This window comes from Anas acuta, chromosome 2 (assembly GCF_963932015.1).
Source record: "Anas acuta chromosome 2, bAnaAcu1.1, whole genome shotgun sequence".
Lineage (NCBI taxonomy): Eukaryota > Metazoa > Chordata > Aves > Anseriformes > Anatidae > Anas > Anas acuta.
The window spans coordinates 53,093,579-53,120,702 of NC_088980.1; the positions used below are offsets into that span (position 1 = coordinate 53,093,579).

Genomic DNA, 27,124 nt, shown 5'->3' on the forward strand with positions numbered 1-27,124 from the left:
CTGTTTGCAGGAAGAGGTGGGTAATAATGTCAGAAGTTGTCCTGAAGTGTGCGAGAGGCAGAACATGCAAAATGCCATGTCAATATATGAGCCTGTTTCTCCAAGCTCTCTCGCTGAAGACAGTGCAATTTTTAGAAAAGGATGAATCTCCACTCTTTTTATTCAGTATTTTTCAGACACAGAAAGTCAGGAAGTAAGGTCCTTTACAGAGTGCCAAGTGAACACTGCTAAAAGTATATTTATCAAGTGATGCCTAAACAAGTGCTGTAGCTTTTTTAATTTACAATGATAAGCATTTGGAGTTCCTAGAACTTTTATTTGTTAAAATGGGGACACGTGAATGCCATCCTAAAGCATGCACAGCTTTTCAGATATTTCATCAGCATGTATTTGGACCTCCACTGAGAAGAGCTTGTAAGGCCACTGCTGTGGATGGGGAGGGGCAATGCTTAGCAGCAGACCTCAGTGGCAAAACAGTCCATCGGAGAAATAACTGGGGTTCCTGCAGCCAGTGCAGGCAAAAGCACGTGTCAACACACGTCAACAAGACATGCAGATCCCCGAGATCTCTGTGAGACTCCCCTACATCTCTACAGCTTGTGTAATACAGAGAAATAAAATGACAAGTGAGGAACAGCTTAGCCCAAACAGTAACTATCCATCTGTCTTAGGTCATTAGCACTGAAAGATCTTTAAGACCAATACTGCTTGGGCTTCACCAGACATAAGAGCTGTGAGAGCCCTGAGTGTTTTATGTCACAGCCCCGCTCACTGAAAGGTCAAACCAGTGAACCTAGATGCAGATGCTACTCTGAAATAACAAATAAATAATGCTGGCTGGTGCTGTGTGCAGTTACATGACACAGCGTTTCGCACGCTGGCAGACAGAAACAGCTAGAGAGAGCGGCGCTGCTCTAACCTCAGCTTGGTACTGGACCGGCAGTAGCAATGCTGAGAAATTTTAGCAAAAATTCCCTAATATAGACATCGCTATGGAGGCTGAAAAACGCTACAAATAAATAAATAAATACATAAAAAACGCGGGACAGCTGATTGGTGGTAGCCAAATGGGTCTGTCTGAAAATAGCAAGTATCTGAGGTGGAGGCTGGCTCTGTCAAAATCAATAGCAAATCTCCCACTGACTTCAATTTTTACGACAATTTCAACCCTGTTTTCTGTATGGACCAGTAAGAGAAAGGTGACAGGTTTTTTTTTTCTTTCTTCCCTTTTTCTTTTCCAGTATAAAGTGCACTGTTTGGAGAGCTGCCACTGACTCGTCAGCATTTGGCCCAGTTTTAAATAAATCTATATCAGCCAATTAGCTGTACAAAATAAATGCTGTCTCTTCAGCTGGCCTGGATAGTTTCTATGGCAGCCCCATATTTAATCTAAACTCCGTTCTTTTTCCATTTCTTGCCCTTCAAGCCACCAGCCACTTCACCACTTCATTTTGAAGAGGCTGTTGGAAGCAGAATGTAAAGGCAGACTGTTTCTCTTCCCCTGGCAGTCCTGTTCCCTTTACAGAGAGATTGGGGTATTTGCTCACAGCAGTGAAGCTCTGTCTGTAGATGTCATTTGCCATCAGTCACTGTGTCTCTTCTTAGACCCAAAGGACCCAAAATTATTTCTGCAGAAACTATGATTAAAACTCAGGATCACTAAATCCCCACTCTTTTCCCCCATGTCCTGTTTAATATTTTGTTTCAGAATAGAGTCAGTAAGTTTGTTTCAGAAATCCAAAACATATACATATCTGTGTTTTGATTTACAAATATCACTTGTAATGTCAGAGGGTATATATGTGCATGTGTGTCATTCTCCACCAACAGAAGTTCAGTGGATTCTGATATTTACATTCTTCTTTTCAGTTCTGTGACTGAGGAAATACGTTATTAAATATAATTACCTTTGTCAAATTTAATATTATCGGGTCAATAGGTTAATTTTATTGACTAAATTTCATTAGGAAATCATCGGTCTGTTTCTCTTACTTCTATTTAGTTTTGATTTTTTTTTCCAAAGGCTGAATTTACTTGTAACTTGAGATCTGAATGCATGTGCCAGTCTTCCTCTTGTAGTTTGCCAAACTGCTGTCACATAAATAATGTTTGTATTCATTACTGCTTGGATACCAGAGTGATGGGCAACTTAGACTGAATAAAATGTTTAAAATGCGAAAGAGGCAGATCCTAAGATCATGTCTGCTCTGGAGAACTGAACTTTCCCAAACCAGGCTGGTAGCAGTTGAAGCTTCTGGTTCAGTGCAGCTATGTCAACACAGTCTGAAACGATGGGAGTTGGGGTGGAATCCACCCTCATGCTGTGTTAAACAGGTCGGAGCCCTTGGACATCTCTCACAGCCTCTGGCAATTTTTTGAGCAGTCATTTATGGGAGATATCAAAACTTAGCACCGTACTGTGACGGAGTAGGTTAAACGTGTTGTCATTAAAAAGATGATTTCTAGATATGTATGATTCCTCCATTAACTTCTTCAGGCTTAACTGTAGAGCGGGCTGTCTGTGCTGTGACTGTGATGGGGACGGAGAGGTGACTACTCACTGCAGTCAGCCTTGGATTTCAACAGGAGTGGAACTGGGCTGACGTTGAAAACGTCAAAATTCTCTTCTAACCATACCAACCACCTAAGGCAACCAAGCACACCTGAGTTTACTGATAGGGAATAGCATACCAGACAGCCATGGCATTCAGGCCTGGTCACAGCCATCTTCTCCAGCCTTTAACACAAGCAGCTAAAACAAAGCAGGAAAGGTTTTGAGGAATTTGCTTCCTTCAGTATGCTTACCTCAGCTGCAGAATCTGTCTGATGATTGCTGTATCCATGCACAATCCTAAGAAGCCCAAAAAGATTACGCAAAGTTTTTAGACGTCAAGTATCTGTTGCTCCTAAATATCCCATTTCTATCTGCAGATAAATGTGTGCAAGTTTGTGTTCCAGTCTACTCTGATAAATTTACTCATGATTCCCATGCATTTTTGACACCCAGGCCTCATTACTATCATTCTTTATAGCTGAAAGAGTTTCAGCTGATTTATTCTGTGGCAATCTCTTGGCTAAGTATCACAAGCTGTTGAGAAAAATCCCCTCTGAAAATCCATTTGAGTGAAATGAGTGAAATCCATTTTCACTCATTAGTCTTCAATGGATATGGGGGTCTAATGAAGGAGTCAGCTCCCTATAATAAAATAACAAAAAAAAGAGTGCTGTCTGCTTAGCTACACAGCCTGCCTGCTAAATAGAAGGAAGTAGCAATGAAGTGTCACACTTCAAAGACTCAGAGAAAGGACTGGGATGGTGATAGACTGAGCTACTGCATCCGTAATGAGAAGAAGCTCTTCTAATACTTCAGTGGGATGCATGGAAAGAAATACTGCGTGCTCGGATGTAGTAAAACTCAGAATCCCATTTTCAATGTTGTTGAAGAAAGAAGGGAGTAACCGTGGCAGAAGTCCTCTAAAACTGTGCTTGTAAAAGCACACAGAATGTGTTAGTATTTTCATTAAAATTTAAATTCAAAGGTGTGAGATGTGAGTGCTTGGCTTTTCATACAGCTAAATGCCTTTGAGGCTGGATATACTTTGGGGATACAGTATCCACAGTCAGCAGTATGTAGTCCTCTGACCACTGAATGTTTCCAATGTCCTACAATAAATAGGGGGTAATAAAAAAATGTGAAACAACTTTAGTGTACCAGAGGAATAACTCAAGAGTGTTACTAACGTCATAGGTGCCCTTAACAGCAAGAGACTTCTAAGAGACACCTCCCCAACAATTTGAGAAAGTGGCCTTGATCACAGTCTGATAAATATAAAAGAGTGATACTTGTCTGGGTGAGAAGTATATCCTGATGCCACATCCAACAATAGTTTCACGTTGGTCAGATGAGCAAGGCACGTGTATGAGGCAATGACGGTCCTTTAGGAACATCACTGTACATTTTCCAACAGTCTGTCTCTAGCTATGATCAAATTCCAGTGCTTTGGCAGAAAATAAGTAAAAGTCTGACAAGAAACCAGTTGTGACATTGTAGTCTGAGTGGAGGTTGTAGTCTTGAGTGGAGAAAAAAGTCCTACTCAGTCTCTAGGAGTTACCAGTGGGAACCCAAAAGCATGGATTTAATACAGCGTAAACAAAATGACAGACACATTTTTTTTTCAAATCTCATTGATGCTACCAGCTCAGTATATGTTGAAGAATTCATAAAACAGGCTTAATTTTCTCTATCTAAGAGAACTTTGCTCTTGTTTTATGCTCTGTTTTATCAGCTTGCAAAGTTCTATCTTAAAATAACATTGGTTCTTTGAGGAATACCAGGAAATGTTTTGCCACGTACATTGCAGAAATGTATAAACGCTTTTCACAAAGCTGGCTCCCTAGCTTTTCTACCTACATTTTCTAGTCTTCAGCATTTCTAATCAATCAGTTCCTTGTTTACACCCCAAATTTAGCATTGTTTTAAATTGCAGGGGGAGGAGGAGGATAGAACTGCTAAACTTTGTCCTGTTCATATTACCTGTGACAACAAAGTTATCTTACTCTTCTCAAGTGATGAGTAAGCCATTCTCAATAGTATTAAACCTCACAACTTTGTTTTGCCTCCAAATTTTATGAGTGTACACGTAATTTTTGCTCCTAGAACACTAACAAACATAGTGATGGTTCTTTAAAGTAACCCTAAGAAACAAGGCTAGCAACTTCCCTCCTCTCAAATAACACCTTCTGTAGTATACCCTACTGTTGTCTCCATTTTTTCCAGCTTCTTCTCTAACCTAGAATTTTTATACAAATTTGCATTATTTTCACCTAAAGTAAGGATTTCCCCCGAGGATCAACAGCATTTTATGTAATATCTCTATAGACTAGATCTGGTCTATTATCCTTGTCTAAGAAACTGACAGCTCAAAACAATCCCCAACAGTAATGATTTTAACCACAGAAAATAACACGTTGCAATTTCTCTCATTTTTAATTTGCATCTCTGTTTTTAATCACTCGTTTTGAATCTGTTCTAAATGTGCATGGTGCTGAAGTCAAACTTATACCCATGAAAGCAGTTGGCACACTTTTTTTTCCTGTTTCTTGGGTATATTTCCCCAATCCATTGTTGCATACTTCTTTCACCTGGTACTATCTGTAAATGATAGGTATGAAAAATCTTTTATACTTGTGCTTCCATCTAACAAGGTCTGCAGTAATGAACAAAGATCATATGGGCCCAATGACTCATATATTTGACTTCCCTTTCAACTGGGAAAATTCCCATTGACCTATCATCATTCTCCTTAGTTATCCTTTAATTATCCTCACGTATATCAAGCTCCTTGAAGACTGGGGAAAAGTATTTATTCAACAGTAGCTAAGTTAGACATCAAGAACAACATAAGGATGCCCAACTTACCCTTGAGGTCACTGCCATGGCCTCACTTCATCGCTTGATTTCTTTATTGTTCCAGTAGAATCAAAATACAAACAAAAAAACTATTGCTTTGTTTTGCTTCTCTGTGCTAGACGTAGTTCAACAAGGCATTTATCCTTCATCCCTTTGCTTCTTTATTTTATAATCCCTGAAACAAAGTTTTCCCTGATAATCAAGGCCTCTTCTCACTTTTTGTAGGTTCTGTACTTATTCTTAGTATCTTGCTTCGGTCATTTATTCACCCAGAGACTAGCCATTTCTCACAAATTCTCCCTCCTGCCCAGCATGCATAGATTATTTCCATTATTAATGCAAATCCATTCTTTCCTGCATTCAGTTCATTATGATCCTCAGGCCAGTCATCTTCATTCAATTATTTTTCTATTTTCTAAAAGCTTGCCATTCTAAAATATCAATCTATAGATTTATATTTGTCTGCCTTGCAATATAAGGAGAACTGAATCCATTCATAATCACTTCCTCCTAGAATATTATTTTTTGGTCAGCTGTTCTGCAAGATCCTCCTCACGCACAAAAACTAAGCTTAAAATAACCATGCATGTTGTTGTTTTAAAAATTTCTGTACCAAAAAGTCAGTCTCCTGAAATGTCTAAAAATACCTAAACCTTGCTATTATTGATGATATTTATGTCTGTGTCTGGAGAGGTTACGTCTCTTATGCTCATACAATTTCCCTTATAATTTATTTCTTTATCCATTTATAGAAATGATTGCCCTCTTCCAAATCTCAGCCTGTCAGATCATAACACCACCTTCTACCTAAATACTGTCCAAGTTGGGCCTCTTTTACTGTCCTTGCAGGGATTTTCATCCTAACAGATAATGTTTTATTCATGCCATCACATTTTAAGATGGATAAACACAATTTGGCTGTTTTACTTTGCTGCAACTTTGGATTTCCTGACTTTTATGTATTTTAAGTTGCATCCACATAGGCCTGTATATAAAATTTACTTGTTTTCTTTTTAGATTGAAGAAACCCCAAAGAAAAACAGCATGAACTTCCCCACCCTTTCACAAAGTGGTTATAAATATACCCATTCATATTAGATTAACTTAACTGCATTTGGTTTGGCTTGGTTTTATTTAGCAATATACACTACTTATGAATAGTTCTCTTCTGTGCCGCTGATGCTTTGTTCTAGTCACTACTCACCCACTTGCGTGAGGTGATATTGGAATACTGATTGAATTCAAATCAATATACATCATTCATAATATACAGAAAATGTGTATTGTTCAAAAAAACCTGTCAGACGCAGCTTTAACACAAATTCTGAAGTTCTGTTGGAGGAGATTGCCCCAAAATCTTCAACCACCTTCTCTCATAGTCATTGATTTTTGGGTCTTCACAGAAATACAGGCAAGGAATGGATTACAGCACAGTCCCTCAGCAAATAAGCCAAGCTCAATTCTTCTTAAACATCACTACAGGCTAGACTACAGTGCAACAGAAAGTTTGCAGGTTAGAAGTTTCAGCACTAGTAAGTTGTTATCATGCACTCAGAATAAAAATATTGCCATTAAAATGCCTAGACATTCTCTAAAGTGTTAAAGGTAAGTCCTCCCATGACTAATCTCATACATGTTAAGCCTAAGACTGCCTATCAACTCATTTTATTTCCTATCTGAATAAGATAGGAAACCTAACCTTAGATTTCCAAAGAAATATATAGCTAAGCTAGTATTTTAATACATTCCTTTTCCAGTCAGCTCTGCTGGGATTTATATGAGAAGCAGCAAGAAAGATTTGAGCTGTCACACTTGACTTTGAGCTGCCAAACAGAGGTACTGAAGGTTACAGGCTAAGGTTTAATGTATATTTCTCCTTTCCTTACAGGCAGAGATGGTACGTGCTGCTTTCCAAGCACAAAGATCTTTCCTGGTGTTAGCATCTCAGTGTCAAGAGCCTCAAGAGGTAAGAAAACTAACCTAGAGTTTCGAGAGGCACTGTATTAAAAAGGCCATGTTCCTTTATGTTTTGTATCAGTCCCTGAATTTGCTTTTATTTGTTACTTTATTTATGTAGTGCACTTAGAGGCTCGCTTTCAGTGTTATTAGCATGATACTGCTGTAATCAGAAAGACATGGTTCAGAGTTAAGAACCTTTTCTGTACCAATACATATAAGATCACTGCAGAAACCAAAAGAGGTTTTCTTTATAGGGCTGTAAGTGGGATCAGTTTTTCTCTAGAAGCTGGAAATGCTATGCAATACAATGGCTTTTTGCTAGCTCCACAGGGTTGCTGTGTGATCGACTCTGAAGTGAGGGAATAAGCTATTGAGAGAAAAAGAATCAATACTAGCTCCTAGACTGCATATTCTCCAGGCTGAGGTCCAGGTTAGGCTAGTTTTGGAAGAGAGGCAGGGCTTTTTGTCAACAAAAGAAAAAAGCATTTTATATCAACTTGATTTATTTACTTTTGCGGTAACCCCTCACAACTAGAAAGCTCATGGAAGCTGTGGAGTTGTTACGGTATGTCATTTGTGGTTTCAGTAGGGCCCAGTAGCACTGTATCATTCCTGGGAATGGTGATCCGGTAGCCCTTCTGTGGGATCACCCTTGACCCTTCCTTCTGGGAGTGTGCAGAGGATCAAGACTTCACTTGCACAGGCTCACTGTGTCCTCCACTTCTGTCTTTTTCTCAGCTCCCTGCTCCATAGTTTATTAAAATCTGTATTCTCAAATCAGAACTCCCTGCTACTCGTACGAATTATTGAAACCTCACTGTCATTGTGGATCTTTGAGACACAGATTGAAAGTTTTTCCAATCAGTACATTTTAATGACAAGTATACTCAAGGAAAAAAAGAAAAAAAGAAAAAAAAGAAAAAAAAAACACAGATATTCCAGGTGAGACTTCAGATTTGTAGAGTTCCAAGTAAGAAGGGATCAGTTGTTTTTGCAGCTGTCCCTAATCTCAGAGAGTAGAAGTGGGTCATGACTCACAGAGAACAGGCAAAATTCCCACTGGTGCAGGCCTCAAGCAGTCATTTATATTGGCTGTGAATACAATTGCACCCAGTGGCCCACAAAACTCTTCGTGCTCATAGGTAAAATATTTGCCAATGAACAGTTTCCAGTGGCCCATAATGTAATGCAGTGTTCTGAATTGCTGGTGTCCCTGCTCCGGTGACCGAAAAAGCTATGGCTTGCTATTTATATGGCCTCCTGTGATAACGTGGTATCAGTGTGATTTTCTCTGCTTTCATCTAACTATCTTTTAGCACAGAGGAAGTGCCACAATACATGTGTGTGCACATCATTTCCAAGGTAAAATACCAGGAATATTACAGGTTAAGCTTCCTTCCTCAGTGACAACAAACCCAGTCCAATTACTGATTTATTTTTTTTTAACATAAAGACTGCTAGGTATACTTTTTGATAGGCATCCAAAACCAGGTTGTTAATTCTTTTCTCCTTTTTGCACATATTTTTTTTTGTTCAGATTTACATTCAGCTATACTATAGACAGCCTGAAACTAATTGAAGGCTGCCTTTTCTGTGCAATTTGAATAGTATTTTCCACTGCAGAGAGTGACAGTTCCAGGCATCAGGCTCTTTCTATCTGCATCTCACTGGCAAAAAAAAAGATCCTTTTGCAAAGCCATATTGGTTAACAGTTTTGAAAAAGCTGTTTAGCACCAGATAACCCTATGGAGGGAAAGCAGTGGGGTTCTTACCCCCCAGGACTTTATTGGTGTGATGTTCTCTGGGCTCGGGTTGTATTTACAGCCTAGAGCCACAGAGTCAGTGTGGAATCCAAACAGGAAAGCTAGTCATTAGGGTATCAGAATGCACAGAGTAGAGAAAAGCAAATGAAGATGACAGCATATCTATAAATGCAACAGAAAAGAGAGTAATTCTGTCATTCAGCTGTCTAGACTGTTTGCTTTATAATGTAAAGCTGTGAATGAGCCAGCGAGTTGCGATTATGGCATAGTAGCTTTGCAGACATTCAGAGACAGCGGTGTGGAGACTGAGGGGATTTACTGAGTTCCTGTCATGTTGGGATGTCATACATGGTGCCTTTAAAAAAAAAAAGAGGGAGGGGAAAATGCCCTGGAAAAATAAATTAGCTCAGCTCTTGCAGCTTACAAACTAATGAACAAGGAATTCAAACACAAAGAAAGCTCCTATATGTATAATAATCCTTAGATATTTTTTTGCTTAGCAAAGGGAGAAGAGAAATACCTATCATACAAAAAGCAGTATTTTTTCCCCTCTATGAAAATGTTGAAGGCTCTAGGATTCATTTAGGTCTTTAACTCCTTCTGTGAGTCACCAGCAAACATTTTCAAACAGTTAAGCCTGTTTAAGTTGCTGTTGCAGAGTTTTGCTTCTTGATAATGATGCTGATATTTTTTCACTTGGAATCTGCTGCAGTGCACAGCCTTTATTATCTGTATATGTGAAAATAGTAGGAGCCGAGAAGGTAATTCCAGCTGGCATACCGATCTAGCATCAACTGCAATAAATTACTTAGCAGAGAGCATGTTCTGTTACTTTTTATGGTCATGTTCTATATTTGTGTGTGCAGGGGAAGAGATCACATGGCAAAACCACTGTTTGATATTCCTGTTTGTGTATGTCCCAGTTAATGGCTGCGGGATGCAGGCTCATTCACCAGGATGGAATTCTTGAGTTTATCCACTTCTTAGAAATTATTTGCTGACGCCAAACTTCAAATGTTAAAACTAAAAAACTTATAAGTTGTTTATTATAGAGAGATAGCAGAAAGAAGATGGTGAATTGGAAAGAAATTAGACTATTGTTATATTCTGGGAGAAGTTGTTTAAAAGGCATTTTGAGAGCATATTGCCTGGGCAATTCAGAATATAACATGTTAAAGAAACCTTTCACATAAACCTTCACAAAAAAGTATGATATAGCCTGGTTCTCAATTTTCTTCTCCCTGTAGTCTAAGTCAAATACAACTTGGACTGTAAAATTATTATATTATATTGCATAATAATTTAAAAGTTATTAGTCTTACTGAACAACTTTATCTGTTTATCAAGTTGTTTTTTTTTTTAATGATCTTGAATACTAACATTGATCACTGCTCAAAGGCATGGCACTGAATTCATTGTGAATGGTGATTTATATATCATATCATATATCTCTTTATGAGTTGTTTCATTTCACTTTGTGTTCAAAATTTTAATTATTAATTTTATATATTGATAACTATATGTTATATGGAATATATAAATAATAATTTATAAATATATAAATGTAATTATGTGGTATTTTAAATATTAATTATGTGTATTAATATTAATTACCAATTATAAAGCTCACAGCAATAAATAGTTCTAGAATAAGGTAAGTTGCTGCTGTGTTTATCAGGAGCTACTCACATTCACTTTATTCCTTAGACTTGTTACGTGAAGAGGGTGAGGTTTTTGTTAATGAAGTCATGGTATGTATGTTGACATTGTTGACTTGAGGCCTTATTTAAGTGTGTTTGAAGTTAAGTCTTCCTACAAACAGAAAAATGCCCTTGTAAGTAGGCAAAACTGAATGAAAGCAACTCATGATAACAAGTACTGCAAACAGATTTAAATTACAGATGCAATTCAGACCGTAATTTATTATGTAATTTCTCATTAAACTAAAATGCTGACTTCATATGACTGACAGAACTCATGGATTTAATTAATAACATTGTGCAGACACATTCCAATTAAATACCTTGCTTGAATATCTGGAGTCTATACATAGGAAAGTGAGAGATAAGGGAGGGCTTTTTCTTTTTCTTTTTCTTTTTCTTTTTCTTTTTCCCACTTAGAAAATGGGAAAAAATTATACCCAGGAAACTGTTTTTTGAAATTATATTGAGAACCGTAAGAACAAATCCTAAAGTTTTTGATTTCTTCATAGTCAAGCAAAAAATGCATTGTAGAAACAGAATAGTTCTGTAATTTCTTTGAGGAGAGTCATTCTCAGAATTTTTATATAGAAATTAAAGATGGAGATTTACAGTTCCCTACTCTCTGTTAGTTTGGGTTTGCTCATTTTTTTCTCTCTTCTATTTTTAAATTACTCCAGTAACAGGACTCGTGGGATTTCTTATTTTGCATCCTAGCAGGATTTGTTTTCTTATTACCTTGACTTTTTTTTTTTTTTTGGCTTACATCAATCCATTTCCCACTCCTTTTCCTCATATCTACTGGAGTCACCCTTACTGTTTTCCAAAAATATAAAGACTAGGATACTCCCTGTCTTGTTAACTCATTACTTACTTACGCAAAAGAGTTAGAGACAAGTTTTGCTGCCATTCTACTTAAGTTAGCTGACTGCTGCGAACCTGCACCTTTGTATCTAGAAATAGCTTAAGGAAGAATTTGGTTCAGTCCTTTTAAGGTCCTCAGGTCTCCAATTTACAGAGGGGGCCAAAGAGTGACATGGACAGAGCCTGAGAATCCTGAGCTCCAAAGGGAACCCCTTCCCCCCTCCTGTCCTCTGAAATCTTGCCAAACTGTTGACATATTTTTGTTATCAGCACGCCTACAACTGCATGCGACGCGTGGTCACAGCCTCAGTGATGGACCAACTGACAGTGTTCAATTGCTGCCTTGCAGTGTTCACAGGCTCATTTCTGGATATTGTTGCAAACTCTTTACCTAGTTTCAGGTCCACTTTAGTCCTTGATTACTGCGTCACTGGAAGCGTATTGTCAGTCTCCAGATAGCCCCCTGGCACCTGTTACCTCGTGATTTTGTCTCAGAGGTGTTAGATTGCATTTAACCAGCCTCAGGCTCATGACATTTTCTGATTGTGTAGGTCTGCTTGCACCATTTCTCCTTCCTCATTTGTGTTTGCCAGAACACCCAGGTTGATAGCCCCTGCAATGAAAAGAGTGAGGCATCTGAGACTGGGTTCTGCCCTGAGGGCAGTGCACTAGGATGTAAGAAGGCCCAGAGACCCCTCAGGATCCAGGAATACAGAAGGACCAGATCGTCTCCCAGCCTGTGCAGAAGAGAAACAGAGGCAGAGAGGCACATTAGCACCTACGTCTAGACTGGCTCACATAGTGCCACCAGGCAGAGATTCTCCAGCACTTCATGGTCTGTGTAAGAAGCAGGCTCCAGTAAGCAAGGGCTCCTTGCACTGTTTTAGCCCAGTACACCTGTACTTGGACTAAGAACAGAATCACCCTGTAAGGAAGACATTATCCAAGATGGCACTCTGCATGTTGTCCAGCATACACATCTGACATAACCTGCTGGGGATCCCATAGGCTCTTACTGGAGTTCTCCTGTGCCCTAAAATAACATCCTAAATTCACCAGACTACTTTTCAATCCCTATAGCAATGTTCATGTTCATACTGTGCCATGTGAGAACCCACTGAACTATGCTGATGGGACACTCCTTTTCTCATTAAGCATCATGTTCTTTATTTCTGCTAAACACGAATCCAAACCGGTATGCTCCTTTCTCTGTGCTACCCAATTGTTTCCCAGGATTTTTGGACTGTGCGTGATCTGCTACAAGGGAAAGCACTGGGGCTACAGCTGACTAAAAAGCAGGGCTTTTCAAGTTGACATTTTATTCCAAATTTTTTCTGGTTTTATTTTGGTCTGAATCAGACCAAAACCACTCCGAGGCTTCTTACTGAACTGAAAATAGTCTTACAGTTTTTCACTGGGGAGATCCCAGGTGAACCACTTGAGTGTCCAGGGCTGGAAGCCCAGGACATCCCTGTCCTGGGACATGTCCATGTGAAACCTAGATGCCCTTAACAAAAACTTGTCAGATCTCACAAGTGGTGCACAAAACACGTGTGGCTCCACAGAACACCATTTTCTGACAGAACTTTGTTACTTCAGATGCTCAGGGGTACACTGGCATGGACTACAATCACAACAGCAATGGTTGAGGAGTAAATCAAAAGGCTGAAAAAGTTAATTTGTGTAGTTGTTGTTGAGGTGTGGGATGTTTGTAGGCTTGTGTGCCTCAAGCAGGAGAACCCCTCCTTGTTGAACGTGCTGCCCATGGGGAGCTGTAGTGGAAAGGAAAACAATAGGTAGAGCATTCAAGTCCATTTAAAGAACAGCCAAACAGTCCTGGCCAAAAGTATTGGAGTGATTCGGCACTGCTGGAAACTGATGCACACAGTTCGTACCAGGCCCTGGAGTTCTCCACTGGTCAGCAGCTATGTGCCTTTCACGTTCCTCTCCATCTGTTCTCTGTAAGAGTCAGCGTTTCAAAACAAACCCGTGAATGACTAAATTAATAACTCGTCGTGTGGGGTTTGGGGTTGGTGTTCCCATTTTTTATTTTCACAAGCACAAAACTGCTACAGCTAAAGTTAGATTGAGGGTTTATGTGCGATCTAAGAGGAATAAATGCCAAATACCAGTTAAGTCACTTTGGAAGCACACACATGCATGTAAGCTTCTGTGTTGATGACGCTGACCAGACGTTTCTGCAGCTCTGTCTCCCTGCGCCATGGTCCTGCTATTGCGTGGCAGTGAGTTGACATGGGCAAACCCGTGCTACTGACAAATAGTTGTTACACCCCTGTGTTCAGATTTACAGCCTAAGAAGATGAGAACGGAATAAATTCCCGCCTCTCTGTAGTTAGTTAGGAGACCTCTGAACCCTGGAAATATCAGAGGACTACAGGGATGTGAATGTGGTCATCATGCAGAAAGATCTCGCTGATGGCCTCTGCCTGCCGTTAGTGCTTCCAGAGAAAGCAACACACTAGGGTGCAGGAGGCTAGACTGCAATCGTAAGAGCAAAACCCTGGTACCAACACCTCCTGCTAGGAGAGATGGGGATGAGCAGTGCAAAAAGAAGTTTGGCAACTGCCAACAAAGAAGTGGTAGTGCTTCACCGGGGGAGAACTAAGGAAAGTTAAAAGAGGTAAGGGTCTGAGAAGTCCAGATTTTCACCATGAGCAGTGTGATTTGGAGGCTAACTAGCTTAGTTACTAGCTAGCTTAGATTTGCATCTGAAAAAAAAATATTTCCTATATACCTCATAGAAAGATTATTCCTCAGCCTAATCTGAACGCTGATTCCATTCAAACTGACACACAGCTGCAATAAAAAAGACAAGCCCTTCTTATACACACATATGGGAAAAAAAAATCAACTCCAATTTTAAAGACTTATTTGCAGATTTACAGACACAGAATGGGATTGCGCTTTTCAGCTTTAACTGTCAAGGCATAAGGTGTCATTCTGGGCTCTCTTTACACTTAATGGCAGCATATCTTGAGTGCAGTCTTCATACCGTATCATCTATTAAAGATGGAAAGGATTCCTCAGGGACATCTTTTCCTTCATTTACAATAGAGGGAATTAAGTCTCAGCTGAGAGCGGATGCTCACCCTTGAAGTTGTTAGAACTGAGTGTGGTGGATGCCATCCATGATATCTTTCACCCCTTAAAAGTGTGGGATGGAGCCACACCAGGCTGTTGGCAGATGTAATGACTATGTCTCCATTAAGTGGTTTAGTTCATAGGGGGGCAATGTTTTTTCTGGGTTTGTACCCCCAAACATGTGTAGTATGAATGTCAGGTCCTCAGCACCAACCGTTTTGCACTGCAGAACCATTCCCATTAGACTTGCCAACATACACAAAGACAGCTGATTCAAATCAACTCTGTATTTCAAATTTGCCTGTGAAAAATATAATGCAAGTATGATGGAGATTTTGAATTGATGGAAGAAAAGTAAATAACAGAACTGTAGACCGGAGACAACATGGACTGAAGGTTGTAGTTATGCTGTTCTGGCTGCAGCTGAGTAAAATAAAGGGGCTGCTGATACCAAATGCTCTCAGTTTTCTTTTCCTGCTCCTACACCAAAGGTTGCCACCCCCTCGTTTAGCATAACTTGAAAGTGCATTTGTTCTCTCGCCATGATTTTTCATAATAGGCCAGGTTGGTTTAAACACTTTAATAGCGAGGTCTGAATTGTGTTGCCACCCATCAACATAAAAGTTCTTCAGTTAACAATCTTCACCCCTCAAAACCCTATAAGATTAGCTTCAAATGCATAACATCTTTAAAAGCTGTATTTTTGTTTACCTGCTGGGTTTTGCGCCTTGCTGGTAGGTTTCTGAACAACAGCGGTCCCGAAAAAAACAGTTTTCCCAAATGAAGGCTGAGATTTTCAAGTAGTCACTTGCTCAAACACCAAAGTTTAAGCAAGCCACTCCGTTTTAGTGTGCCTAAATAGGCAAACCACACCAAAAAAAAAACCACCACTCAACAGTTGGCCCATTCTATGAATTAAATCCAAGTGCCCCTGTCCTGTTAAACCTGTCATCAGGGGAATTTCTCCTGGGAGTACTGTGAAAATGTGGAAAAAAAAAGTCTGTTCATTGGGGTTTGTTGGAACACTGGTATGCCAGGCCTTTTTATAAAGTTAGCTCTACACTGCTAAATCTCTGAAGCCCAAGGCAGTTCTTGTTGCATGCTCTAACTTTTTTTTTTTTTTTGAGTGATTTTGCTCCTCAGTGAAGTAGTCTTCCTCTTGATTTTAGGATAAGAATTATAAGACATGGGTCAGAGTTGACTGGTTGTTTAGGTATTAATATTTAAAAAGACAACCTGTTTTTAATAATAACGTAAAAGGGACATGGGCACACTGGGAATTACTTCTGATATTTTCAAGTTGTGTCATTTCTGCATTTTTAAACATTTCAGCAAAAGTGATATTAAAATAGGAATGGTGTTTATACAAAGACGTTAAATTTCTGTTAAACAACTGTGCTGTGTCTTAAATGACAAGAAATCTTATCTAGCACATGCCAAAGGCATGCTGGAGATTTTTCCAACAGCTCTGATTCATCTCCTTGAATTCGTTTTTTCTTGGAGATACAGCATAGACAATCATTTTATTAACAACCAGCTGTTTTAATATTCATTGCAATAAAGAGATTATTCTTCTAGAACCCTCAGCACAACTGGTTCTGTATTGTGGAGCCAAACAAGACTGATTAGTGCCAGAATTAATGAGCCTCTCCCTATCCAGATGCTATATACACCATAATTCATCTGCAGTTTAATCACTAACTAAAAATTTAGAACTGACTGGAGGGAGACAAGGCTCAATGAAGTGACTCCTTGCAGGCCTCTATTCCTTTGTGTCTGGCCGTGACACAGAAGCTGGGATCACAAGAAGTTTGTGTACACACACACACACACACGTTACGTGCAGCCATCCAGACAAGCAGCAACTATTGCAGCATAAAACAAATGCAGAGTGGAAGGCAGGCAGGCTAGATAGCTCTTACGGTGCAAAGCAGAGACAGGATAAAGTTGAAGAGACCCTCAAGCCATTTGTGGATTGTTTTGGTGTAAGTACAGTGCCAAGTGAATGGTTGCTTTGAGCTACTTGCCGTAGCGACATCTCTTTCACCTTTAAAGCTCTCACAGTGGGCTTCTTTGTGGAATTACTTAAATTCACTATAGTTTTATAAACAGTTGATTCACTGGACACGTTAAGTCCTGTGGTCTGAGGGACAGTAATTCTGCCTGTACCAGTAACAGGAAACCCTCACAAAAGTGGTTGGGAGTTTTTCCACCAATGCAAGTGGAGGAGGAGGAGGAGCAGGTCTTGTGTAACCATCAGGCAAGTGTTCGGCCCTGATTTTGCCTTCCTGTCTGTAGATATCCATGTGTTCTACAAAGAAAACCAGAAAATGTTAACATTGTTTCATACAGAGGAAGCTGGAGGACACGGAGGTAGCACAGCTTTCCTAAAACCAAGCGGTAATTTGGCGGGAGAGCTGCAAACAGAAGCCCCATTTACGGACACCCACTTGCGTGCCCCATCCGCAGAAACATGCTGCCTCCCAGCGCTGTCTGGATACACCAGGCATCTGCCGAGCTGTATTTTTAGCCCTGATAGTCTCTTTGGCTGGAACTGGGCCATGAAGATTCACAGTAAGCTAAAGACTGTAAATATCCCTTAGACGGTATAGGAGGAAAACTGGCATCATATCAAAGCAGAACGAGCACTTTCTTAAATTTCAGTTTTGCTAACTACTGTCACACTTAGAAGATTTCCCGGAAAAATAAGAAAGAACCAACCAGCTGCAGTGTGCTGTAAACAAGCAGAAATGAGAAGGGAGAGTTCCTGCAGACTATACCATGTTATGGCAACAAAATCAGTTTTCCAGAGCTACCAATCATGGAGGTTTCAGGGTTTTTTCAGAAATGATGACTTATGCTGGTCATTAAGCCATAAACAAAAACTAGTTTCATCCCCTAGTAATACTGCAAACATTCATTTTCTCCCAGCCCGCTTTGTTGCAGGAGGAGGCCAAGTATCCCCTGCATGTCAGATGCCCAAGCCTTTCTCAAAATTACATTATCTCTAAAATATTAAGGCTCCATTCATTGCTGGATCAAATTTTGTTTCAAAAGCTCAGAACCTATTTTTGTCCTGTTTCGGGGGGCGTCTTTTGAGCTGCGTTGATCCAGAGCAAACATGCCCATTTTAAGGTGACACAATATTCTGTAAAGCCAAGGTCTCGTGGGAGCCTGGAAAGAAGTATTGTGCAGAGATCAAGTAGCACATACATACACATTGCTTTGTGTGTGTCACAACAGCATTTGTCCTTCAGAATATGAGGATTGCTTTTCCCCTGCAAGCACTTAATTCCACTGAAGAAGTAGGGCTGAGAAAAGGGGAGTAAAAATATGGAGTCCTGCCATGTGGTCAGGGAAATACCTAAGTATGCCGAGTGACTTCTGAGTGAAGTGCCGGGGAAAATCAGACTGGTGCACTCTCCTTGGTGGGACATAGCATGGCTTCTGCAGGCATAGATTGGCAATAAAGAATTAGTCTGTTTTACAGAAACAAATTTTATGAAGTTGCAACATTCAGCATACAGCAGTTCCTCTGCATGTAAACTGGTGGCTGCTTCTCCCTCAATGTGCTGTTGCTGCGTGGAAGAATTTTTCCCAGCAAGTTAATGCTCTACATTAGTTTTTCCGTGACACTGGGTCCGTGTGATTAACATTCACTTTGCAGAGGAGAAGAGCTTGGATAGCCTCAACATTCATTCTGCTGTTCTCTTCACTCCAGACACTATTCCTTCCGCTCAGCAGTCATTCCCCTGGATACCATTCCTTTCTGATGAACACAGGGGAATTTCCCCAAGCCATGCCTTGCAGGCACTGTGTTTCCCATGAAATGTTCCCACATTACTCGCGGACGAAGGAAATTTAAACATTAAAACTTACCAAAAGGGAAAGCTAAAATGGATATTGCCTTCAGCATACTACTTTCTCAGTCTTGTTGCCAGATGATAAGAGGCCATAAATCTAACAAGTAGTTTGTTTCCTATGGAAAGAACAGCTTGGTTAATAACACGAAAAACTCAAGGCAGTGTAAAGACTCCTAAAAAAAAATAATCCAGGAGTATCACATGAAAAACGCAAACATCCTGCGAACTCCGAGATACGGGGTCTCTGTGGTTCTCAACCAGGACAGCATGTAAATGTGCTGTCAGTGCTGAGAACAATTTTTGCTGCAACACATTATTAATAACTGCATTTTGCTGCTACAACCAGAGCAGGGTAATTAAATTGTTACTTTAATGTGGAGAATATGCTGACCTTTCCTTCCAAGTGTTAAAACAATAGGCAGGGAGGACAACGTTAAACCGCAGGGTGTTTTTGGACTGTCCATTGTTAACAGCAGTGTCTCTTCTTTTTCCATTTCTTTTTTTTTTTGTTCTTTTTTCAGAATGAGGTGGCAATGCTTCTCAAGCCAATATCGGAGAAGATTCAGGAAATCCAGAACTTCAGAGAAAGAAACAGAGGAAGTAAAATGTTCAACCACCTCTCGGCCGTCAGCGAAAGCATACCTGCACTTGGTTGGATAGCAGTGGTAAGTTATGCCCAGGGCAGTTGGGAGGGCTCTAAATCTACTTCTGGATGGCGTGGCCCAGAATAGGTCCAAATCTTGCAGAACTTTGTAGTCTCCTCTGCATAGTTCTTCAGTCTACTGCACCCAAGAAGGTGTTTGTAATATACCTCATATATCAGGGAAGGTGTCTGACTAATGTTTTACCTCCTTTCTCCTTCTGTTGTTTCCTGCTACCATGGGTTGATGGTCCTAGTCTCCTAAACCAGGCCCTTATGTCAAGGAGATGAATGATGCTGCTACCTTTTATACTAACAGGGTATTAAAGGACTACAAGCACAGGTATGTTGCCAAGCCCCAGTGTCTACTAGCCACAGTGAGGATGAGAGCATTAACTATACTAATAGGGTTCACAACACCACCACACAAAGCATTTTGTAAACAAAAGAGCATTTGATACGATTTGGTCACAGTGGTTTATTTTCCCCTCCTCATCTTTGACCTGCAGCGTATTGCAGCACGAATGGCAGCAGCACTAGCAATGCTGGTTTTCACTCTGTGCCAGTTGTAAGACTATATTTAACTTTCTGGGGTGCCAGAAAATTGGCTAGCTAGCTTCTGTGTGTCCTTGTCTCACTTGTGTACTCATACTGTTGCTGTTCTTGCTTTCTGCTTGAAAACACGTGTTTTAGGCAAGAGGTGTGTACAGCCGAGCATCTACTTCCATAGTTTCCAAAGTGATTTTTTTTCTGTACCACTGAATTGTTCTTAAAGAGCACAAGGAATTCATAGAACAATCCCATAAGCGAGATCTGTGAGTCGACAGAGAAAGAGAAAAAATACAGGTCCTTCTAAAAATAATGCATGTATAAATCCTATTGATGTGGGACTTGGAGGCCAGATTTTGGATTTTATTTTTATATCCTCAATGAAAAATAGTACTTGCAGTCGAGTTTTTCCTCTTTAGTGAGGAAAACTTTATATAAATATATATAAACCTTACGTATACATTTCTATTTATTTTATATGTATATCATATTAGATACATTTATCTATGAAATATGTATTATGTATTACTCTTGAAGCCTTAGTTTACCTGCTTGAGGTAACTGAAGATTTTTACAATGGAGCTTTGGAAGTACTTATTCTGAAGCAAAGAAGTCTCACAAAAAGGTATAAACAGGTTGCATTAGTTAGGTATAAAGTTAGTTCCTCTCCTAATAAGGATTTCTTTTCCTATTTTTTCACTGAATATTCGACCAGATCACAATGTCTTCCAAAGCAGCAGAAGGCTGTCTCTTGACTTCTGTAGGCTTTGGGTTAAACCCATTGACCCAGATCCTCATCACTATTAAACATCAGGCTCCAAGGGAAATAAATAGAGGGTAAGCACCCAAGCCGCTGTGGGCATCCAGTCCATAGCAGTCATGGTTCAGTAACTATTCTTATTTGGAGCTTCATAAGTAAGGACACATCTTACAAGCAGTTCCTCTTTCTTTACATATTTCTTGTTCTCACTTACTCCCCCACCAGAAGACTGAAGCTTCCCAAAGAATCACTCCAGAGCCAGCTTTTGATTTGTACTTTTGAAATCCTTGATGTATAAATATTTTAGTCAGAAGACTATTACATGATCCAGCATTATGCTGGCTACATGTGAACTTGGCAGCTAGAATATTTTACAGAACCCACAGGTATTTCACTTTCTAAGATTCAGGACTCCAAGATGGAGTGCGAGTAGCTGCTACAGAGCTCCAAATAGCTTTTAGTGCTTCTTCAGTTGATGGTGAGCCTTAGCAGGATGATGACAACCCTGCCTGCAAGAAGCAGTCTGTGCTAGAGGCACCTTTGCCCTTGTTTGTTCTCTGCAAGGGCCCAAAAGCTCTCCAGCGTAGTGGGCCTCAGCATCTTCAGCGCTGGGCTGGCTTGCTGCCTGCTAACTGATTTGTCCATGGCTGTAGAGCAGACACTGGGCTTTACCTGCTTTAAGCATGAATGGCAGTGCTTTCTGCTTTATGTGCAAACATTCACACTTACAAATAATGTCTCTTTTTACAGTGATGCACGCCATGTTGACTGGGTGAAGTCGTATCTGAACATCTGGTCTGAGCTTCAAGCTTATATCAAAGAGCATCATACCACGGGGCTTACCTGGAGCAAAACTGTAAGTACCCTTCACTTGCTCATGAAGAACCATGAAGTGGTCATTACCTCCACATCTAGGCCAGGGAGAGAAGTCATGCTCAATGAACCCAACTGATAAAAACTTGAGAGTCAGGCGGAGAAGATGTATTAGGCCACTGTGGTACAGGCTTTGAGGAAGAGGGAAGAATGATTTGAGGTGATTACAGCCATAATCCCCAGCTGCAGAGGGTGAACCGAACCAAAGGCACGGTTCTCTGGGACTGATACAGTAGAATGTAGGAACAAAAGCAAAACCAAAGAATTTAAAGGGCACGTCAGAATGAAGGAAAATTAGGTGAGTGTGATGGGGGAAGGAAAAGGATAGTGTAAAAAGTCTGAACAAAGAGAGAGGTTTAATAACAGGGAAGAGAAACACAAGGAATTCACACTGAGTTCTTACTCCTTAGATAGTCATCTTTATAAAACTATTTTATACATACAGAGATAATTTCTGAAATGCATGCTTCATTTATATATATATATATATACAGAGAGCTAATATATATGACTGTGTGCTACTTATGCTCTCTTTATAAACATCTGTGTGTTACATCTGGGATGCATAGCAAGATGATGGCAATGAATATTGTTCTTAAAAAGAGGTATAAACACGAAGAATATATTTTCTGTCTGGTGTAAATGTAAGAGTTTATGTCTGCTGTCTACATTAATGCAATGTTCTACATGGGATTGGAATAATGTGCTCGTGTTTATTATCAAGTTACGAGAATTGCTGGAGTGTGTTAAAAATACAATCAGCCAGCTCTTTGCTGTCATTTCCTAAACTTACCAGTGCACACAGACTTGCACATGCAGTCATTCACACCAAGACTATAATTTCTTCTCTATAGGCAAATAAAATTTTAAAAAATTGAAGGACTGTTAAGAGGACTGATGCAGACCACCAGATAATTTAATTCCCAGACCACTCTAACAGCTCCTAAGGAAGTGAAACAGACTGTATCTTTACAAGGTATCTGGAGAAGTTACTTTGTCTCCCCTCTGTGGAGGGGATAATCATGTGAAAGAATGTCTAGCACTTGTGCTCAGCAACAGGCTTCGCACCTTCCTCTTCACAACTGTCTCTACACATTGTACAAGGCCTTACAGTATTCAAGGGCAAGTTCAAACACAGGAGACACTACGATCTGTGTGTATATTTTAGTTTGAAGTAATGCAAAAATGTTGAAACCTGATAAATGGAAGGACTGGAATTATCTGCTACTCTGTAGGTTTCTGTAGGGAAGATGTTAAATATTAATTATGATTCCCTCTCTTAATTTAGTACTAAATTTCACACTTGCTACATTCTACTCTATTTTAATTAAAGAATGTGAGAACAAGTGATGATTTTTAAATGATTATTAGAAAAGGAAAAGAAATTGTAGCACCCTGTTAGCAGAATTAGCCTGAGAATCTGGAACAAATTTAGTTTTGTTCATACAGAGCAAGATACATGTATACAAATATATCTTCACTTTATTGGAACTTTACAGGTATGGAAGTAGCATTACAGAGATTTGTTATATTTGTTATATGATATAGGAGGAAACCTCAGTGCTTTGAGCACTGGTACTCTCATACAGATGCGTAGCTATTGCAGATTATATTTGACTGGTTTTAGAAGCATCTCAGCCATCACAGCTCTCTATTTCCCTTGCTTTAGCTGCGCAGGAAATTGCTGAATACACACTTAGGTGTGACTTGTTTATTCATATTAAACATAGTTTACTGCAAACAGGGCTTATTACATCTTGAGTGATGAGTCTATTACTGCCTCTGCAGTATTGATTTCACTCAGTTTGGGTATCACTTTGATTTGAAAGAAGTTGTGTTGGAAATATGGCTCATTTAAATTATCATTCATGTAATGTGTGCCAGAAAGATTAAGTTACAAACACATTTCCTATGGATGAATAATTTTTTCAAGTTTTACTTCATGAGAGTGTATGGAAATTTGAATCCAGTAAGTTAGCAAGTTGTTTAAATGGCTTCCTTAAATATTTTTATGAAGCTTGGTAACAAATACATTCCAGAAAGCAGTAAGTTACTAAAGCGATAATTTGATTTTTGTTATACATTTTAAGGTGAGAATGAAAGTCACAGATTAGTGCTGTATGAAGTTAAGCATAAAGGTTTGCAGAATCAGGGCCTAAACAGAAATATGATATATAAGAGCTGTAAAAGTATTCCAGACACTGTTGTTAATCACGGCACACAGCAGCTTCCACTTACATGCATAAAAGGAGAAAGCAGTAGTTTGGCAAGGCATTAAGGAAGTGGTACATTTATGAAAGGCAGACGATACAGAAAAGCTATTTTATTACAGATGGAAATAGAAAAAGTCTTTGGCCAGTGTAAGTACAAATTTATAAGTACACTGTACCAATAATTTTGCCTCTGTATCTGCCGCAGTCAACAAAGCAATGCTGGAAGCATTATACAAAAAGCTGTTAAGTGACGTATTTGGGTATTTCTAAAGAAACTAAAGATTCAGGGGGAACATTAACAACTGCATTTCTTACAGCTGTATTCTCCTAACTTGAACTGAAACACCCCGATAGCATCAGCCTGATCAGATTAAGCCTGGGTTCCCAAAAAGGACGGGAGTTTTTTTAATTGGCAGTTGGCCCCTTTATCTGTAGGTGCTGCATAGCGTGGCACGCACGTTTCTGGCCGTGCTCCATGGCCATGCCACAAAGCCGGGCAGTTTCCAGCCCCCATGTACCCGTCCATCAAGCTGCACGGGGCAGCTGCAGCCAGCCTTGGAGCAGCTCATTAGTGCATGCAGTAGTGTTCCTGGCTCTGCCGACAGCACACAGGCAGACACTTTAGGGGAAAGTGAAAGAAATGTCTTAAGAAATTACAAGACAGATACTAAAACGGGTGCACAAAGTTGGAATAATGGCTAAGCAGTGAGCTCTGACAATAACAGGTACTTCTATCAGCTTTGTAATAAATTGGTGATAAAAACTGATGCTTACAGATTTTCGTATCTGCCACAGTTCTCTCTCCTTATTCACTGTGGCTCCGATTCTGCCAAGATGTGTACCAATAGCTCACTCCTTGAGGCCATCCTATTGAAATGCATGGGACTGTCTGAGGAGAAAGCCTAGAAATAGCAGAGCTTAGCACCATAAGGCCTTTATCTGAGACTCTTCTGCTACCCATGGAGAATGGTGGTACAAAACCAGACCCCACATAAATCACAGGCATTTCTAGACATCAGAGGTACAGGTAGGATATTTGTTGGCTTTGTGCTCTCAGAAGAAATTACATTTTTGAGTGTGTGTGTTTGTGAGCAGGATCATCCCGGGGAATAAAACGTGTCACTCTATACTTCCATCATAATCTGAAGTTTTCTTTTTAATTAATGTTAACTAGATTGTGCATATGTCAGGGAAAACATTCCTGTCAGTGGATGTCAGATGGATCTACAGGATTTCATTAGAAGTGTAATTCTGGAGTTCATTATTTTGACTGTGAAGTATGTGCCTCCGTCTGCCACAAATATACCCTGTGGTGAGGAGCAGTTCACTCTACTCACTTATCTCAATTATGCCATCTTGATAATGGGAACGATAGTAATTACCAACCTAATGGAGGCTTGCAAGTTTTAATTTGCCACTGGATACGACATTCTCAGATGTCAATGAGTTTATGCAAGCAGTGTTATTGTAACAAAATGTTTTGCATGTCCAGTGCTGCATTTTTCCCATGCAGCAACTGTCAGGTTTGCTTGCTACAACTTTCTGACTTCAACATGGAATCTACAGCTCTACCAGGGAGCTATGTCTTTTTTTAGTTTGTTACTAATAAATATAAAATGTTTTTTTTTTTGTTTTGTTTTTTTTCTTCCCTAAAGAAGAGATTCTAGTGAAGCATAGCTCTTTCTTCCCTCCCTGCTCTTTTTTTTGGTGGTGCAAAGAAATGAACAGCTGTAATATAAGCACACAAAAATGCCTCATAAAAGTTTGTTTGCTACAAGGACTGCATGAGTAAGCTGGGGGAAGTGAAACTTCTGCTCTTATTTCTGCAGGTTAACTTTGCAGCAAGAAAACAACCAGCAATAAGGAGAGATTGCTGTAGTTTCCTGCACATCAAATAAGTGTTAAGAAACAAATCTTATGCAGGGATAATTGTCCTAAATTTTCTTCTCCCTTGCAAGTAGAGCTGCAGTAAGTTTTCCCTCTTTGTATAAAGTTGTCATTTAGGACAAATGTTGCCAGCAGGATTTGAAGAAATACAAGGAAAATAGAGGTGAACTTCTTTACAGTGTTTGGTTTAATAGAGAATTTCACTCAAGTGATGAATATTATGCCTCTCTCCCCACCCCCATTTACAAATCAAAATAAACTCTTAAGAGGAAGCCTGCATCTGTGCAGCAGTTGATGCAGTTGAAGCAGTTGAGATTTATTTATATCCTGTTCTCATTGAAGCCAATACTGTACCTTCAAGTCTTTTTTCCTTCCATTTAAATATATATATATATTTATAACTAATTATATAGTATTCTAAAAACACTCTTTAAAAGTTGAAATTCTCCACAGGTAGCACAAGTGGCTCAGAACCACTGAGAAGAGCCATCGTAATTCCTCCATTAGCCTGTCTGAGTGCAATTATACTAGTCTCAGTACAGACCTTGGCCATTTCATGCTTGTCTAAAATAATAGCTTCCACACATTTTCCTATAAAATAGCTCTGCCTCTCTCCTGTGCTATCAAAATACTTTCCTGTAAGGTATCACCTCTCTTAGCACTGCGGTGAACAAGCTGAAAAGACCAGCTCCTGCCAGCAAAAGCCTCCTGTTATCAATTTAGAAGACCTTGGCTGGGTAAAACGTTTTTGATTGGGTACCTGTGAAGATGTAAGCACCATTTTAAACCCTGAACAGGTGACAAGTGGCAGAAGTGTATTAAAAGGGGCTTCCAAGTTTGCAAGCTCAACAGATAAGTAATTCTGCTGAGCCCCAGTAACAAGCAAAAAGAGCCTCGTCTGTTTTTTGTTGTTTTGTATTCTAACTCTCGAAGATTACAGGCCCTGCAAGTCAGCTGTTTCGTCTGGTAAATTTGAGGGCAGCATAACCCCATGCAGACAGGTGGCTTAAATACAGGAGGTAATGGAACTGTGGTGCTAAGCTACTTTTACACAAAACACACCTTAACGAGAGCTCTGTGCCCCTAAGTCACAGCCCACCTGTTCCCAGAGGTGGATACATGATATTTTGAGCTTCATGATTCTTGTCTTCGGCTGTACATATGTATAGGAAAAACAATACAGAATGCTGTAATCATTTTAGGTGTGAAACCAGGATTACTAAAAAGGGGGAGAGATGGAAAACAGAGATACCTTATTTTTAAGGAGAATGCAGTCCCTGTTAGGATTTCTGCTTACCTGTTGCCTTGAAAAGGAGGCTTTTCAATAAATTAAGGAAGGGATTTTATACGAATATCTAAGCCACCTGTTGCCTCAGCCACAACTAGATACCTGCAACTTAACATGACTGACTAATAACATAGGTACTTTATGTTATATACAGGCAATATATATATATATATTATATATATAACTTATTTATATGCATTGTATAAATATTTGTAATTTGTTTGTCCTCCATAAAAAGGACCATTACGGTTAC

The 27,124-nt window shown here is 39.6% G+C and overlaps 1 protein-coding gene across 2 annotated transcripts in view; it reads left to right on the forward strand.

Moving 5' to 3' along the window:
• CAP2 (cyclase associated actin cytoskeleton regulatory protein 2) overlaps positions 1 to 27,124 on the forward strand; it is a 63,564-nt gene that overhangs the window by 22,707 nt on the left and 13,733 nt on the right. For both annotated transcript variants that reach the window (XM_068674794.1, XM_068674795.1), the window contains 4 exons: positions 7,299 to 7,376; positions 19,183 to 19,326; positions 19,559 to 19,644; positions 21,361 to 21,466. In XM_068674794.1, coding sequence (XP_068530895.1) covers positions 7,299 to 7,376; positions 19,183 to 19,326; positions 19,559 to 19,644; positions 21,361 to 21,466 — 414 coding nt within the window. The remainder of the gene's footprint in view (positions 1 to 7,298; positions 7,377 to 19,182; positions 19,327 to 19,558; positions 19,645 to 21,360; positions 21,467 to 27,124) is intronic.